General features: G+C 45.7%; 1 protein-coding gene across 41 annotated transcripts in view; it reads right to left on the bottom strand.

Annotated features, from left to right (window-relative positions):
• arvcfb (ARVCF delta catenin family member b) overlaps nt 1–18,215 on the bottom strand; it is a 157,485-nt gene that overhangs the window by 18,143 nt on the left and 121,127 nt on the right. For 25 of the 41 annotated variants that reach the window (XM_078087580.1, XM_078087562.1, XM_040196570.2 and 22 more), the window contains 4 exons: nt 12,373–12,490; nt 12,054–12,225; nt 10,290–10,307; nt 8,751–8,822 (listed from right to left, as the gene is read on the bottom strand). In XM_078087580.1, the coding sequence (XP_077943706.1) occupies nt 8,751–8,822; nt 10,290–10,307; nt 12,054–12,225; nt 12,373–12,490 (380 nt within the window). The remainder of the gene's footprint in view (nt 1–8,750; nt 8,823–10,289; nt 10,308–12,053; nt 12,226–12,372; nt 12,491–18,215) is intronic. The other 16 variants (XM_078087584.1, XM_040196569.2, XM_078087568.1 and 13 more) reach the window with 1 other exon arrangement.

The raw sequence follows: 18,215 nt of genomic DNA, 5'->3' as shown, positions 1-18,215 counted from the left end.
AGGGTCGGCTCTCTTCGCACATGCAAGTCACGTCCTCGCCCAGACACAGACCGAACCCAGAAACTCAGGCAACAGCCAGAGAGAAGCAGGTATATATTAAAAAAAGGATGTAGAGAGAGAAGAGAGGGGGAGCCCTAAAAAGAAAAGCTGGCTGGGGGGGGGGGGAGATGAGGTGACGACAATTTCTGATTCTCCTGGTTGACAGTTCTAGTTGTGGAGTCTGGAAAACAAGCTGAAGTTGTCCAGGCGGTGTTGTTCTTTAAACAAAAACTCTGATGACAGTTGATTCCCAGCATGCTGCATTTACCTCCATCTGACAAGGAGAAAGTGTCAGCACACCGTGATGGGAGGAAGGAAGGAGATGAGAACGGGGGGGGGGGGGGGGGGGCGCGGGGGTGAAAGGAATAAATAATATGTGGGTTAGGGAGAGGAAAGGAAAAAAAGAGTGTAGGGTGAAGGGAGGATGATGGATAACGTCACAACGGGACGGAGAGGATTTGAGCTGTGCATTTTGCATGGCAGATGGGACAGCTCTCTGATCTATGCATCTCCACAGAGAAGCATAGATCAGGTCGGGGCAAGACAGTAATAAAAAATAAAAAAAACGCCATCTACAATCTCCCAGAAGAAAAACGGATGCATTGCACCACAAGCTAAACGATGTGCTCGACAGTTTGGGATTGGGGTTTTGGAGGTTGGGGAGTTGGGAGGGGGTGGGGTGGGTTAATAAAGATATGGCGCTGACTGGAATGAGGACTAAAGATAGAGGCCAGAGGGTCTGGGGCCTCCGGAGGGAAAGCAAGCTCTGGCAGGACCAGAGGTGTTTGGGCTCTATTCTCCCAAAGGCCAAAGGGCGTTACCAACAAAATCATCTGAGGAGAATCAGAAGGACAACGAGGGTGCCACGTGCATATGCTAATAGACTGTAACGTAACCAGCAAAAAGCCATAAGCCAACCTCCATCATGACGAGGAGGCATTGTTCTTATATTCTTAAAAGAAAAGAGTGTTGAATGTATGTGTCATTACAGAAACATGATTTCACTTGCCGGGGTGGAGGTGCTTCAAAGCTTCTGATTACAGCCGTCAACATTTGGGTGTCAATAAATAACCTGAAAAAAGGAACATTTTTACTTTGAGTTCCTGCAACATGTGCATGAGATGGCGAAAAAACAGACGACGCATTTACGAGGTTTAGGATGTGCTGTGAAACGTGAAACAATGCGATTAACCAGTGCACTCTTCTCCTGTAAACGTGGATGAAGGATTCCGGAGGTTCGGTCTCCCTCTTTGAAAGCCCGCGTGAACGCTTTCACCGGAGTTCATTTGTTATTTTGTCTCACTTTGTTCAGCCAATGTTCTGCACACGCACCCACACGCGGGTCACTTATTTTTCTAACTGGACCTCTCCTCAGGACTGTTTTGAGTAAGTGCAAACAATTTCATGTCGGAATTTGTTTTTGGTAGAAACAACAGGGTCGTCACAAGTCCATGTGACCCATGTGGATGTGCAGGAGTTGTTCTGACCGCTTTTGCCCGGGTGTTTTTATTATTTCATTTATCTGTAATTCAACAATGATGGCAAACATTTCCTCCATTGGAGGAAGACTTGTGGAGACGCCGATGCTGTTCACGTGCACGCTGTGCTTCCCATTAGAACAGAAGACGAAATCTGAGGAAGTTCACTTGGCGTTTTGGTACCGGCTGTGTTCCACCTCAAATTCAGACTATTCCGACGTCTCTGTGCACCACAGCCGGAGAGGCCCCTAAACAAACGCAACCTCTGTCTCTGGCTACAGTCTGCGTCGAATGCGCGATGGCGGCTGTAATGGTGTCTGGCGGTGGAGGTATTTCCTGTGTCTGGGTCGGTGTCAGCACCCATCTCTCATTTAACACCCCCCCCCTCATTCCCCCCTCACTCCCTCTCTGTGAAATGGCACACTAGAGTGTGATGGATACTCTGGATTAACTCTAGCCTTGGAGGATGACATTCAATGCTTTTCTCTCCCCCACACACACACACACACACACACACACACACACACACACACACACACACACACACACACACACACACACACACACACACACACACACACACACACACACACACACACACACACACACCAGATACTGTGGTCAATTTTCTCAGGTAATATAATCTCTCTGTGCAACGCCCTCACCAACATCAGCAGCTCTAATAAGCACATAATAACACCCTCCCGGTAAAAGGGCACAGGGCACTTAGTGTCTGCATGTGTGTATGCCAGAGAGTATTTGTGTGCGTTAATGAGTGTGTGTGTTTTTTTGCACAGCGGTGTGAATTAGGATTTAGATGTGTGTGTGTGTGTGTGTGTGTGTTCATAAGAGTCAAATGAAAGGCAAATGAAAGGATGAGATGAGTAGCCCCGCCCCCCCTCCCCCGCCGCCGGTTTAAATGAACTTCGAAATCAAACGCACATTAAAATCCCAGACAGTCGTGGTTACAAACCAGTCAAACAGAAAACTCACCAGCCATGAATCGCTTCACGTTCCCACTCGCTCACCGAAAGACATCGGCCACGCGTGGTCAGAGCGGCGGGACCTCGGCCGCTCCGCTCGCTCACTCCGACGAGCGCACACATTCGACGTTGGGTGGTGATAGAAACGTCAGTTAGACGTAAGTGGCTGACTTTATGGCGCGGGTAAAACCTCGGTGGAGGGACAGGACTAAACTACTCTGCCCCCCCTTCCCTTTGACTGTGAACAAGGGCAGCTGTCCTCAGGGTGCATTTGGGCCCTCTCGTTTACAACAGGCGAGACCACCAACATTTCATCTACTGTTTAACAGTAACGGGACGGGGGCAGATTCTGTAAGGGGGGGAAGGGGGCGTTTCTTTCCCCCTCACTGAGCTTCTGCTGTTGCTCCAGTGATGGTAGTCGACGCCCGCCATTAATCTGCTTTTAATTCGATTAAAGTGTCTCCAGTAGAAACGGGAAGCAGCGCTCTCGTGCCGCGAACGGGGGCCAAACAAAGCCTCCGATTGGCGAGTAAATCTCCCCTCGCTTCGTCCTATATTCCCTGGAATCCTTCTCGTCCCATAATTGTCCCTTTGCTCCAACTGCTCAGGTTTTGGGGAGTCGGGGGAGGAGAATGATGTGGTTAATTATCCGAGAGAGTCAGAAGTTGCTGGCGGCCGTGGATTTCCCACATTTTTTTGAACCCCGAAAGAGCCTCGTAGGCGGAGAAGCGCTGATCCGGGCACTGAGATTCTTGTGTGTGTGTGGGGGGGGGGGTTGGAAAGTTAAAAACAACTGGGGGAAACAGTTGATCACTGATGTGGGTGGAAGTGCTGCTGGGTTTATGCGCCGGTGCTGGGAATGATCTGTTGCCTCTTTTACTAAGCGCAGGTGTATAAATGCTGCTGTGCATCAACACATTCTAATCTGCAAGGACTTCGTCCCGCTAATGATGTGTAGAGGAGACAAAATGAGACCTCCGAGGAATAGCATTATGCAAACCGCTTTGTATTTTCAACAAAGCACAACGTGGTCTCACTTAAACAAACCTCTTGCTCCCTTTGCTTTTTTTGTTTTGTTTACCCCTCGTAGCCTTATTATCACTCCTTTTCATCATGCGAAACAACTAATGAGAAGATGGTGGCGAGTTGAGGGGAGGAGGGCCCAAAGGTGTCCACATAATTAGTCCTATTTTTACTATCACGATGTGTACCACACAATTGAAGATCCTGCTCCAACTTTTGACTTTACTCCGACCTGTCGTCCATCTCAATGTCTCTCACGGTATTAAATAGCTGATTTCAATTGGTTGTATTGGAAAAATGAAAACTTGAACATTCATCAGGGTGAAAAGAACTACGTGAAACGAGGATGATTTTTTTAATGAGCCATCCGCTAACGTGGAGAAGGCGCTGGCTCAAACGTTTGCTCAGCCATGCAGGTCAATGTGACACCTTACTCGATGGTTGCATTGGGGATTTAATAAACGTTAAACTTCCACCGAATGCAAGCGCTAGAGCCGCTTTCTTACTGTTGCTTCAAAGCAGTATGGAGATTTGACGGAACACTGGGGCCATTTTACAGGCTGTTTACTGGTGGAGTTCAGAGTTAAATCGACTTAAACGACCTGAAACAATGATTGAATTTAGACCATTTCATTTGGCTGGAATGCATCTCAACAATCTCATTTCAATCCGCCTCCAATGCTTCTTGACTGCAATATCAGATACATATCCAATCTGCCCAAGTCCCATGAAGTGAGTGTGAATGGGGGTAATATAACAGCTGTGCCTTGACTCAGAGGTATCTATTATCTGCCCTCTGGGCCCCCCTACGCAATGTTCTTCAGTGCAAGAACCTGTAATAAAACAGTCTGAAAATTGGGTTGGTTTGGGGTTTTTGTTTATATTTACTCTTCCTTTATATAACTGCAAAGTCTCTTGGGATACAATAACTCTTTTTGGTCTCTTTGTTTGTATCCCATTTAGCTTTGCCTCGACGTTCGAAGGCTGCGGCGAAAATGCGAAACAGAAATATGAAACCAATCAGTCGCCCATCACACCGACACACCGGCCTGCTCTTCTTGGACGAGGATCACGTTGCCTCCAGACGTGACGGCATCCGGCACGGAAAAAAAGGAAATGGAGAGGTGACGCCATGCAGTGCTTTATATTGGGCACACAGGAAGGCTGAAGGGACCGACTGAGGCAACAAAGACACAGAGAGAGAGATACGAGGCTCCGGACAGTCACGCTGTGTGTGTCGAGATAGCAGCCGAGAGTGAGGAAGTACCTGTGAAGCACGCGCCCGACACACCGATACAGGTTCTGTGAGCACGCTCTTTATTTAGGACATTCCGGGTACGCACGTTTACGGGGTGGGAGGGGTAGCTGTGTCCCTTTGGCGTCTCACTCCGCCGCGAAATGTGGCGGCACAAAGAAAGAATCGGGAGGTGACGGGCGGTGTGATTATTCTGAGCAAGAGGGAGAAGTTATTCACCAACGTGGTCAACGAGCTTCCATCAAGAGTCAGCGTTTCACTATCAGGGCGTGGGATTCCTCAAGCCTGTAAACAAAGGGCGTCCACATGGGACTGCTGCTTGGGATACTAGGGTGACAAGGTATTAGTGATATTTTGCTTTAACGTAGACAGAAAACGTCCCCTCCCTCCTCTGTAACTCTGAAGCAAATTTGGCAGAATTTAATGATGCAAAGAGCCTCCATCTTAAAAAGTGGATCTGCTTGAAGACATTTGCTCGCTGCGGGAGGACGTTGGTCACGCCTTTGGGGTAAAACGTTTTTCTTGCTGCAGATTAGGAGCCATAAACAGCAGCGACAGGAACTCTGTATTCCTTATTTCAGACTTCAAGCGCTGTGATGCATCAGAGACGTAGGGGACTCCAATCTCACAGCGGTCGTTGTTCGTTATACTACAGATAGAGAACTCCAGTGGGACGATATCAAAAAGGGTCCCACAATGCTGCCGCTGGTGTTGTTTGTCAGCGCCAAGACCTCTCCGCAAACTGAAATGCTCAGCTAGCAAGACAAAGCAGCAAGACCCGTCGTCTTAGTAAATGCCGCTGTTTTATCAATTGCTCAAAGCGCGCAAGGCGCGTGGGGAACACGGCAAAACTAAAAGTGGTGGCCGGGGCAGAGAGACGGTGGTGACGTGGTGAAGACGGCAAAGTCATGGAAAGATCTGGATTCGAATTGTTAAAAAAAGTGACCTCCTAACGTCGATTCCCAACCGCTGTTCCTTGACGTCTGTGAAAAACGTCGTGGGGTCAAGGAAAGATGGGAGGATTCATGAGGATTTAGGAAAAGAAAAGAGCGGCGTTTAGGGGATTTAAGTATTGCCGTTGAAACGAACCGTCGGACGAAATTATCTCCTTTCCTTTTGTAAAGGATGGTCCAGTGGTTCCTATGCTAAAGGAGCTAGGTGAGGAAGCATTGAAGCTTCCTACCTTCCTAGCATTAAAGAATTCAAGAAGCTCTTGTCATGGCGGCCATTCCGGGTCACTTCCTAAGCAAAAACAACCCGCCTTTATTTCTTCGTCGGAATTCCCTAGTTGTTCGAAATGACTTTAGCGCTACGACTTAATGCAGCTGGGATTGTTCATGACGGTGGGTCAGGAGTTAAATATGCATACTGATTAAGATCACTGTAATGACTGTAGGCTGATGTATGAACTTAATGTTGTCGGGAAGAAAAAGGCAAAGGCTAATTCATTTGAAGCGCCGTCTCTCTCAGGAGAGCCAACAACCCTCCACCCTCAGAGAAAAGAAGGCGAGAAGTGTGACTCCTCCCCCGCCACCTGACCTCCCTCCAATTGAAAGGCTGTGCTTTCAATTAACTGTTGGGAAAATGTTTCATCGTGTCAGGAGCCGCCTCTTTTCACACTTCTTAATTACTTTTGTTCGAGCCACACGTCTGTATTCCTCTGCCTCAGTTCCAGGAGACATGAACAACGGACGTCTGATGTCTCATTTCTGGTGCAACCGCATGGACAAAATAACTCACTGGATCTATTGAGTTGGACAAAGCGGCCACATAATCAACTACAAAGGCAAATCACATCAGCTGAGAAGTTTACTGAAAACACGGCATTGATTTTTGGGAGACAGTCCACAGAACGCTGAGGACTGGATATTGATGTTTGACTAATAATTAACAGAAGTGTTCAGGTCAATACTCGTGCGCCTTCAAACCTTCAGTCGTGATGATATTCACTTTGAAAAGAATGTTTCTATTTCCTAGCAAGGGTGTCAGAAGAGGAATTTCAGCGGTATGATTATTAATGAAACACTGACTATTCTTCATGCTAAGCTAAGCTCGCCGTAGCTTCACATTCGTTGTTACAGACATGACATTTTCTAATCGGCAGAAAGTAAAGAAGTGAATTTCCCCAATGAGTCATTAAACTTTGTAGTTCCCAGACCTCAAGCTTTCTCTTTGCTCTTATTTCTCATTATTTTCACACACACGCTTCCACACGCAAACAAAGAGAGATGAATCGCTGCCCACCGGCCTCCAGCCCGACCTCAAACCGGGATACATATGTAATCTGCCATATCTCTCTTACCAATCACCGTGGAACCGGAGATACTCTCCATCTCTCTCACCACAGATGATCAGGGGGAGCAAGCGCCTGACACACGCAAACATACGTTTTCATACACAAACAAACAAGGCATCTCGATGACTTTTATGGACTTGCAGTCCCTTAAACGTTCAGGTGATAAATGTTTTGCTCCAGTGATATTTTGTATTATTACCCGTGCACCTCATTGATGTTATTCCCCTCCGTGTGTGCAGTTATTAAACGTCAAATATGATTTGTATTTCTGTGAGCGAGAAAATGACGAGTGCTCTCGCCAACGTGAACCCACGAACGCACATTTCCACCGTGTTTGACATTCAGGCCCATGACGGTAATTGCTTTCTCTGGATTCAAAACTCCAAAAGGAATTTGTGAGCACATTGTGTAGTGTAATCACACCACAATGTTGACCTCTAAAGATCCACGACCTCACCGAGCCAGCCCGGCTTCCACCCATGAAAAACACACTGAGTGGAAATATTAATTATCATCCGTGGAGCACATCTGCGTTCCTTTACTTCAGTGATAAAAAGAAGAGAAAATTACTAAAATCGGCTTAGCTTGGAAAAGCGGAGCGATTAGTGGTGATCTGGTTTAATGAGGTTTAATAATGTTGCTAATTAACAGCCAAACAGGAAGTGGAACTGCCTGCCACTAGACATTTAACAAGGTGTTGTAAATACCAAATACGTTCAGACCAATTCCACGGACACCACTAGACATAAGGACACCTGCACAGACACACGCACACACACACACACACACACACACACACACACACACACACACAATCATACAGCCCCCCCCCCACACACACACACACACACACACACACAATCATACACCCACCCACGGAGGAGGTCATTACACAGACTCACACACAAGCAGATACGCAATGTATCACGGTCCGAAAACACTGATGTGTGCATACTAATTTTTACTTTTACGACTGTCACAGGATAATTATTATATATGTATGTATATATATATATATATGTGTATCCACCTACCAGCCCCTCTAAAATCCTCACCAGATCTTCATTTGATTTGAAATGTGAGAAACTTAAAATGTCTTTATTTGTCTGAACCAAAAGTCTAAATCACAAAGCTGTTACATTTTCAATCATGTGAAACAGAATCAACAAATCTATAACCAGAAAATGATTCACACTCATGCTGCAAGCAACAATGACCGACAACAACTCAATTCATTTACCTAATCATTTCAGCTCCTATCTGGCTCCAAAATGACAAATACAGTGAGAGAACATCCCGTCCACATGGCCAGCTCCTAGAGGCAGCATTCACCGGTGAGTTGCAGCACGGTACAATGCAACAGATTACACAATGGGTGCCATTTAGCGACCAAACTTGATGGAGCTCAGGACACAATAAGCCTTTTATTGCCTTTTGTGTCCCAGTGCATTGTTGCGTTTTCCAAAAAAATGATGGCTTACAGAGTTAATGCTCTCACAAGCGGCCCACAATCAGCTGTCACAGTGAACGCACAAAACCATCAAACAAAGCTAAATCACTAGACCGCCTCTCTCACGCCGAAAGGCCCCCCACACGCCTTTGTTGCCCTCCACACCTGACCGGCTCCCCTCGGTCAAATGCCCCCCCCCCCCCCTCGAGAGAAATGAAATGCCCACCTTTTGACGGCTCTGAGCGCTTGGGAAGGTCCAGCGTGTCGTAGTTTTTGTCGTTCTCACCGTTCTTCCGACCTGGTTAGAGGAGAGAGAGAGAGGAGGGGAAGAACGAGTCAGTGCCACACGGGATCCGACGATTTCGGGCATTTACTGAAAAACGCACGCAGATGAGCACAAGGCCACACACGCACATGAAACAGCACGCGCCCCTCCTCCCACAATCACGTGCATGCACTTTTCTACTGCGACTGTGACGTAGTGGAAGAGGGGAAATGGAGCGGGAGGGGATGGACACGTGGACAGAGATCCAGAGACTAAAGAAAACTAAAATATGCATTTCAATTTTGCACCTGAAAAGAATTTGGGGAAAATCCACTTGCTCGCTTACACTTAGCACATCCTTGCCAGATGGTTTGATCAATAGGACTCTCGTGTCCCTGTGCACTAAACGTGAAGCTACAGCCAGCGAGTAATTAGCTCGGGTTAGCATGAAGACAGGAAGCAGGGGGAATCAGCAGGACTCTGTATCAAGGCTAAAACATTTAGACGCCGACACGCCAGCTGTTTCCACCACTTTAAATCTTGATTCCACATTCAAAGCAAATCGACTTCTGCATCCAGCTTCATAGTTAATGCACAGACATTAAAGTGTTAGCGGTCTTTTCACCCAAGAAAGCAATTAGGAGCATTTCCCAATATGTCAAATCATTTCTTTAGGCCCGTTGGGTGATATATTACTTTATTGCAAAATAAATGTCATAGTAATATGCCGGATTAGTGTTGAAGATGTGGACAATCCAATGGGAATATGGTTCCACTGCGGTTGGGAATGTAGTTCTTTATATAAGACATTCTTGGAAGAGGTAAACTATTTGATGGAAGAGAACAATGGAGCCCATGTTTTTATCATTGCTGACCAAAAGAACAGAACGCAAGAAGAAGAGAGATCACAAACAAATGATAGAAGTATTGATCAATAGCCCAAATAACTGTTTGCATGTATATTCTTAAAAGAAGGATTTCTGTTCATTTTTTAATCTGGTATAGTTTGTTTAGTTGAAAATAAATCAAACAATTAATACCTTGAACAATAGCAGCTTCAAATCAAATCTCTTTCAATATCGATAATCCGTATAATTCAAATCCTTTTTACCCCACACGCAAACAAACACAATCCCTAATGGGATCTGTAGTGGAGAAGGACCTTTATTCTTAAAAACAACACAAGGTTTGATACAGGAAGTAGCAGTCTGGCTACCCAAGATACGTTATTTCAGTTATATTTCAGTTAATATTTTTCCAATCATAGATTGTACGAATTTGGTTTAAAATTTTAGATTTCCAATCATTTGATTAGTCAGACTCTACTTCACATACCAATTGACTTACCTGTTTCATCAAGTTTGTTCACCTCCGCCCTTCAGGTCAACCAAAACTACTTCTAACTACATTCTACATTGAGGGGTGAGGATGGGGAGGATCAGGAGGAGGGTGAGGAGGGCTGAAACCAGAAGGGTCGAGGTGGTGGGGGGAGAGACTCACCTTGATTAAACCATTCCTCTATTGTTAGCCAAGGAAGCAGCGGCAATGCAAAAAGCAGGGAGAAGAGAGAAGAGGCATGGTGAAAACGACGTGTGTGAGTGTGTGTGTGTGTGTGTGTGTGTGTGTGTGTGTGTGTGTGTGTGTGAGTGTGCAAGAGCCAGTGCAATAGATGAACAATTTCACAAAAAGAAGGCGTCTTTATCCCGACAGCGAAGGTGAAAGAGTTCAGGGGAATGGGGAAAAGCTAGAAAAGAAAGATGGAGAGCGCAAACAGAGAAAAGAGACCAGATGGGAAACTATTAGCAGTCCGTAGCTGTTCTCTGAAAGCAGTCGGCATCAGTGGGACGGCTTTTCATGTACAGAGAGAGCGATAGAGGGTAGAAGGAAGCCGTCAAATAACTGGAAAAATAGGAAAAGACATGAAGAAAAGGTAGCAAGGACTTAGAAAGAAAGGAATCAGCTTCCTTTGTCAGATCGGAGAGTTGGAGCTGAGTGATACACATCAACAGCACCAACTGTAAAGCATCATTAAAAGGATTTCCTGGGAGGAACAAACATGTACTCAAAGTGATGGAAACAACCGCCGCGAATCAACCTGTTTAGGAGCGTAAACAAAGCCTGAGCAGCTGAGTGCGCGTTGAGCATAATGGTGCATTTGATACTAAATGTGACGTTAAACCAAACGAAGGCCTACTTAAGGTAACGAATCACCAAGCACATGGCCCACAGTGCGGCGTGCTCCTTTACAGCCACGCTTTATGTTTCCGTACCTGAGCCTCCTTTTCTTTTTTCTTCGAGGAACACCTTCGGGGTCTGCAGCAGCTGAACACCCCTCATTATTCTAAGTGAGTGTGCGTGCGTGAAAGCATTTATGTGGGTAATTGGGAGTCTTCATAACTGCGTCTACATGTTAGCTACTGTGTTCTCCCCCCCCCCCCCCTGAATCATGGGACTCTCCAGTGAGTCGTTAGGCGTCACGGGTCACCGGCTGGCAGTTGCACCTCATTGGCTGACGGATTAATGGCGGTCATTAACGCGGTACGGCGGAGAGCTAACGGCGTCGTTGAGCTAACTGCCCGGGAGAACGCTGATTAGGGCGCGTGCGCGCACGGCACATCTGTTGAGCAGAATCAATAAGGGAGAAGGAAACCCTGTGAAGCGGTAACACAATGCAAGTGGTGACTGGGGCGGTTAATGTTTACAGTGTGCTACCTGGATCCTTCATTGTAGTGAACTATTCTTTACAATTGTATTAAATATTACATTTATTTAGATGCACCAACATTTTTGAGGTTTTACTGGTTTAGGGTGAATCTTTTCATGCATTTCATGAGCATTTCAAATCTTGTATACAAAACAAATGGTGGGACAGTATTGTTCTTCAGCAGGTTCAATGGAATTGATAACGTTTTTAATAAATTGAAGAGATTAATAAGGTTTAATCATCTCTCTTCATTTGGTCTTTAACCAAATAACCAATTCATTATCGGAGGGAATTTATGAGCCCAGCATTGAAACCCACAAACAAACTCTAATTTAATAAAGGAGGGAAGCTGCTACCAATCATTAAAAAAGCATTCTTCACTTTAAATAAGCTAATTAATCCTAAATAATAGAAAACTCCAATAATCTATTCTGACTTTCTTCTATTATTCATGTATTTAACAAAAGCATGCGTGTGTGTCATTCATCTCCTTTAGGAGTTCAAGACGCAGATGAGTAATTATCACATTTATGTCTGTCTCTTTCTTTCCTCCTTCTCACCTTTGGCCTTCTTGCCTCCGAAGCAGCCGGCGTCATCCTTTTTCTTCCTCTGCGGCCCTGTAGAGCCAGGAGCGTGCAGCGCCGAGGGGTCCGTGAACCTTTCGGCCCCCGGCACCTCTTTGTGGACGTGGTAGGACAAGTTCCGCATGATGCAAACACAGTTCTCCACAGACTACGGGAGGGAAAAGAAGCCTTCTCATGTGCAAGTACATCTACGCGGCACTTCAATACCATCTCAATGAGTACGAGACGAACACTAACGTACAGCTGTTTGCACCATTTGCCTTAACGTATATTGGTTTTAGTCGGTGAACACTACCTTGTTGTCCATGTCTTTCTTCCCTACAGCTGATTGGAGAGCGTGCAGCAAGGCGTCCACCAATCCCTCGCATTCCCTCAGTCTGCGCCGAGCCTCTGCCCCATCTGAGCTCACGTTCCTTCAGGGGGGGGGGACAAAATACACACTGTTAATCAACCAGATACAACTACAGCGCTAACACAACCTGCAGGAACTGGACATCAGCAGCTGTCAGCACATGATTCAGAATGTGAGGGTAAATATGAATCATTGCGAGGTCTGATTGAGTCAAGATTTGATTGTCTTACATTCAAACACATCCATGAAATAGAGGCACCCAAATATGGCAAACCACTTAGTCAGCATTATCTACGACGGCTAGGGGTATAATTGTTAATGCAACGATCTGACTCAATGCAATCATGTAATGTGAAATATCTCAAGTGACAAAGGCACACGTGACTCTATCGCTCAGCCGTTGTGTCGGCACCACAGACGGTGCTGATGGTTTTAGGGGGTGCTTATGTCACATCAGCGCTGTCCAGGGACCATAAAAGGGGAGCGATAGAAAGTTTAACGATTCTCTTTGAAGACATTGGCAGATAAAACAAAAAAAAAAGATAAAATATTACAAAGTCCCACCCCGTCTGAGTCAACCTTGTGATTATCTGGGTTGGCGTGAGGCCCGTGGCCTTCATCCTCTGCCTTAATCAGACAACGTTATGAATCCAACTTCTTTAGGAATAATCTAAAGAGAATGATGAAATATGAATCCCGTTTTTGATACAAAGGGAATGTCCCTCCGCGTTGCACAGGCCGGCGCCCTGAGGACGGCTCCTCGAAGCACGCCGGCAGCCGGGCTGCTGCAGTCTTACTGCGGCTCTCTGACCGATTGGGAAAGGCGAAGCTTAAGAGAGGGTTAAGAGAAAGCTGGAGCCGCCTGCTCCTCGCCGGGGACTTCATTTATGAGGGGCTTCCAGCCCACCTAATCCCATTAGCCAACCCCCAGTTAGTACTGGGGAAGAGTGGCAGCCTGGTGGGCTTTATAGGTCTCTGTGGACAGGCGACGTGTAGCAGCACTGTAAGGTCATAATGCGCTGCGTTTGTATTAGAACAAGTAGAGCGCCCGTTGCTCGGCCTCCAGTGTTGCTGCTTGCATTTTTGAGAACCGTTCATCCAAACAACTTCACATTCAACGCTGCGCCTCCTCGGGGCCTCAGCAGCACACCTGCTACGGTTGAAGACGATCGGCTCAATGTCCGTCGAGAAAATAGAAGGACACGCTCAAACACACAGATAGAGAGAGCCGGCATCTCATTCCATGTTGGTTTTGAATCACTCTTTTCCACTGCACCCTTTGACCTGTACGATAAGCAAATATATAACCAGCCTTACACCTTCTCTTCCTCCTCGCTAGCGTCCAGCATCTCTGCCATTCTTCTTTGGAGTCAACGTGCGCAGAACCATGCAGCAGTTTGAGCGAATTCACGCAAACCCTTTGCTAGATGGCCGCCAGTCATCTGGACCGGCTCATAAACTAAAACCATCTGTCTCCAGAAAACCAGCTCCCCTGTAAAAGGATCCGGATCCCCCCCACACCCCCCCACCTTGGATTTATTTGACAGGAGTGTTTTTCGGGGCGGTCAGCTGTTTGGTTTTTAGGAGTCTTTCGAGGAGCAGTTGTCTCGGTCGAGGTTTATGGACGCGTGCATCTGTCGGTGGACCTGGTGGAGGGATATTTCGTAGGGGTGAAGGTCTATGGGTGCTGGGGATTATTGATCTGTTTGTTGTTACTGCACATTCTCTGTGAGTAACTCTCCTTTCACAATGATGCTTTCCACCTGCCAGACATTCTCAATCTCAAATAAGACGCTATATCTGTATTAAATTAAATAAGCCAACAAATAACAGTGTAGTGAAAGCAGTAGCATATAGGAGGTAAAAGTAAGCATATTAGATGTAATTAGCGTGAATATACAAATTTCAAGTGGTAAAATCTGTATCTTTAATTGGGTTTAAAAGTAAATGAGCTATGGTTTCAGCTTTTCAAGATGGATTTTGTCCTTATTGAATAGCTTTTTCCTTGCATGTGGGGTATTCTGGCACAATTAGCTACCTCATTACACAAAAAGCCTCAAGCAAAAAACCTTTCAGTGACATTCATTAAGTTATGTAGTAGAGATGCCGTTCCGCTGTTTGAGTCCAGGCCTTTTTGTTTGTTGTGATTACAGAGCGATTCAATGATTTGTCGTGAACATTCGAGGATAAATCCTGCTGAATTTGGTGATCCAACAACTCCTGCAAGATTTGTGGTTTTGTGTAAAATGACAAGTACACATGTCCTTGTCCCCCTCAGGATGAATGGTAACAACTCTGGTGATCCCCTGCAATAGTCATTTGGTCAAATGGTTGATTTGTCCAATACATTGGTTTATGACCAAACACCTAAATATGCCGATTTCTACTGAGAATAAATATGTTGACACTTATTGTTTGAAGGTCAGAGAGAGAATGCAGGGACACAGAACGACACAGAAACACAGCTTTCACACGGACATCCTGATCCGGATGTGCTTTTAGTGTTTGAGCGTCATCAGATGAAGCGCGGGGGTGAAGGTCGCTCGGAGCCATATGGCCATCGGCGGACAAAAGAGCAGCTGAGACAAATAGACTGTAGCCGGACTTATAGAGACTGATGGAGACGGATGGAGTCGACCTCCTCTAACGTGCTACAAGGTCAAGCAGCCAACGCTGCAGGCCAGCATGCGTATGGCATATCTTTCACGTCCTATCGATCTTCATTTCACTCCTGATTCACTTTATGGTTCTGCTCAGACACGGCGGCACATATAAATCTGTCGGGCGATATTTGACTTGAGCGGGATGTAAAGATAATAGGTGGCGCACTAGAGTGTATTGATCCGTTTTTTTTTCATACAACTATAAACACGTCCGTACAATCTATACGTAGCATATGCTATATATATATATATATATATATATATATACACACACACATATACTTTAAATATATATATATATATATATTTTTTTTTATAATTTAAAAATCAATAATTTAAAAATCAACTAAATAGGTGGCAGGTACATCATGTGACTGTGTCAGGACCACGGACAGTGCTGATGGTTTAGGGGGCACTTATGTTACAGCAACGCTAGATGGATAAAAAATTAAATCAATCTCTTGCGGTAGTTTATTCATTCATTTAAGAATGCAACATTCCTGGGATGGAGTTTTATCTGGTTTAATCAATTTGAAGACATTGACAGACTGGACAACGGCGTGGAAGATGAGACGGTGGGAAGACAGACGTGAGTTTCTTCTTGCTTAACGTGGTTTTGATAAGCTTTTTTTCTAATATTAGAAGGGACAAATGAAGGAGCAGTCGACAGAAAACAGCAGAGAGAGAAAGAGAGAGAGCAACAGAACAGAAACAGCTGTTTCTCTGCACCTTCTACTGCTGGTTTTGTCAGCTAGGCTCATTCATAAATATTAAAAGGACTCACTCTCAGTGAGCTCTGTTTGAGTTTACAGTGTACAGAGCATGGGATTACACATCACAAGCTCGTGGCTCTATTGGGGGGCACAGCATCTCAGTGGGCGGCCCGGGGCCCCCCGGGGGCCCTCTCATAATGCCGGGCCTGATTCTGCCTCTCATCTAATCCTTGTTCCAAATCTCTTATATTATCTGAGCGAGTAAATAGTGTAATAAAAATGTTGAAAGCTAGATTCCACTGCAAGAAAGTCAAATCATAGACTTTGTAGCATGTCACGGTTGCACAGGCGTACACAATAAAATGAGGGCTGGATTCCATCTGCTTCTGTTTCAGGGCACTCGGGTGTTGTGCATGCTGGTTCACGGTCATGGCTTACTAAAACAGAACAGAGTCACCGTCGCGACAGTAACATCTGTAGCTTTACTTCGTCAAGTCAAAATGCTTGCAATTAAAAGGATTCATTATTCAGTCTGAGGCATGTTTATTATTACATTATCTGACGAATAAGAAAAGTAGTTTTCACTTGTTGGAGAAGCTGCAGCAGTTGAGCGGACACGTTCTCATGTCGACGCCTCTATCTGCTTGTTGACATTTTGTTTGGTCCAAACGCCCACATGCTAAGAGCTGTGTGAGGCTATACTGAGGAACAGTGGTGACTTTAGCTAAATGCTAATGCCCGCATGCTAACATGTTCCACGGTGATGATGCTAACTTTAATAAGTCCAACGGTTATATTATCCCAATCTTCACCATCATAAATGAGAAAGTCAGCATGCCAACACTTGATGATTAGCAATGTTCATGAAATATAGGCGGATGAGAAACGCATTAGTTTTGCTAATGCTAATGCGTAAGTATTGGACTTTTTTAAATTAAGAAGATAAATCATTGGGATTAGTTATTAGGAAACCATGGATGTCTGTGCCCATGTATGTTCCAATCCATCAGGCAGATGTCCATTGGCCAGCAGCCAAGTGTAGAATTGAAAAGCAAATGTATCACAACAACAACAACAACAACTAGCCAAAACGCCACACACAAAGAGTTTCCCCTTCGCTGAGCCCAGAGTGTAAACACTGTAAATAAGCTGGCTCCGACCGAGACAGGAGCCCATTATAATAAAACTATCCCCCGGCTTTATTGAGGTGCAAGCAGCGTCTCTGTTGGCGTAAGCAAACGGATTCTCCCCCCTCAGCACTTTCTGCAAAGCACACGAAAACCCGGCGTCTAGGCAACGGTGGGCTTGGTCAGTTACCACGGAGACGTATTCTCGTCAGCAGTGGCCGAGTCGAGGGTCGAGGAAGGGTGAGCACAGGAGAGATACTGCGATATGAGACGTTGGAGAGACACTCGGCATCGTGGGGTGACGCGGTTTGAACGTAGCGTAGCATCGAAGACGATGAAAAACGTAAAAAAAATACGTACAAGAAAGAGAGCGCACGACAGATAATGAAAGAAAGCGAAGCAGTCAGAGCAAGTGACTGTGGCCTTGATGGAAAATTCCACAGCTTCTCTGTGACTTTCCTCGGCTACATCAGAGCGCTTTCATTTATTCCCTCTTGATTCGTTATTGCTGCACTTCAACTAAGCAGAAAATGTTGTAAAATGACACCCGGGTTTCCGTGCTCTCTGCGGCCAGAGAAAACTGGCTGGAAAGCATCTGATGCAGAGCAATAACGTGTGAAAACACATTCTAGTACTTTCTGTCCGCGCTGGATTTGGATGTCGTAATGTGTCCTACATCACGTCCACTCCAGGAGACGCTCGTCCCCGCACGTCAGCGTGGACGGGCTCGGCCGGCGAGACGACGTCGCGTACGCACTCTCTGTCTTTCACAGTTCAGAATGCCAGACTGCCGAATATGTTTGCGTATTCATAATCTTTATCTTTATTAAAATGAAAAATGATCTTTGCAATTTCCTAAAACCCAACGTGACAACTGACATGCGCCCCACACGGATACCTGCATCAGAAGACACGTGATCTAGTACAGTATGTGGAAGAAAAGCTGACTCCTAATCGTGAGCTCAACCTGCATTTAGCCTTCTCGATGCATGGTGACAGGTTCACTGTAGCTTCTAACCGCTTAATGTGGATACCGGGCGTTAGCATGCTGGGTCCAGCCATGGGAACGCACTGTCGCTCACACATACGGGTTAATGACATCCAAGAATCCATATCAATCTTCCCAATTAACACCAATGCACGCATGTTGATTTTTTTTCTTACCATCAAAAAGAGTCCCATTCAGAAACAGAAGAGAGAGGCGCATCGACTTGTTGTCACGAGGCATCGATTTGCACCGCGTGCTTAATTTATCTTCTCTCAGCCTTAATAAGCTGGAGTCT

The sequence above is a fragment of the Gasterosteus aculeatus genome, chromosome 13, assembly GCF_964276395.1.
Source record: "Gasterosteus aculeatus chromosome 13, fGasAcu3.hap1.1, whole genome shotgun sequence".
NCBI classification, from domain to species: Eukaryota; Metazoa; Chordata; class Actinopteri; order Perciformes; family Gasterosteidae; genus Gasterosteus; species Gasterosteus aculeatus.
Note: the sequence above shows the minus strand (reverse complement) of the source record. Positions and strands in the feature narration are given on the sequence as shown.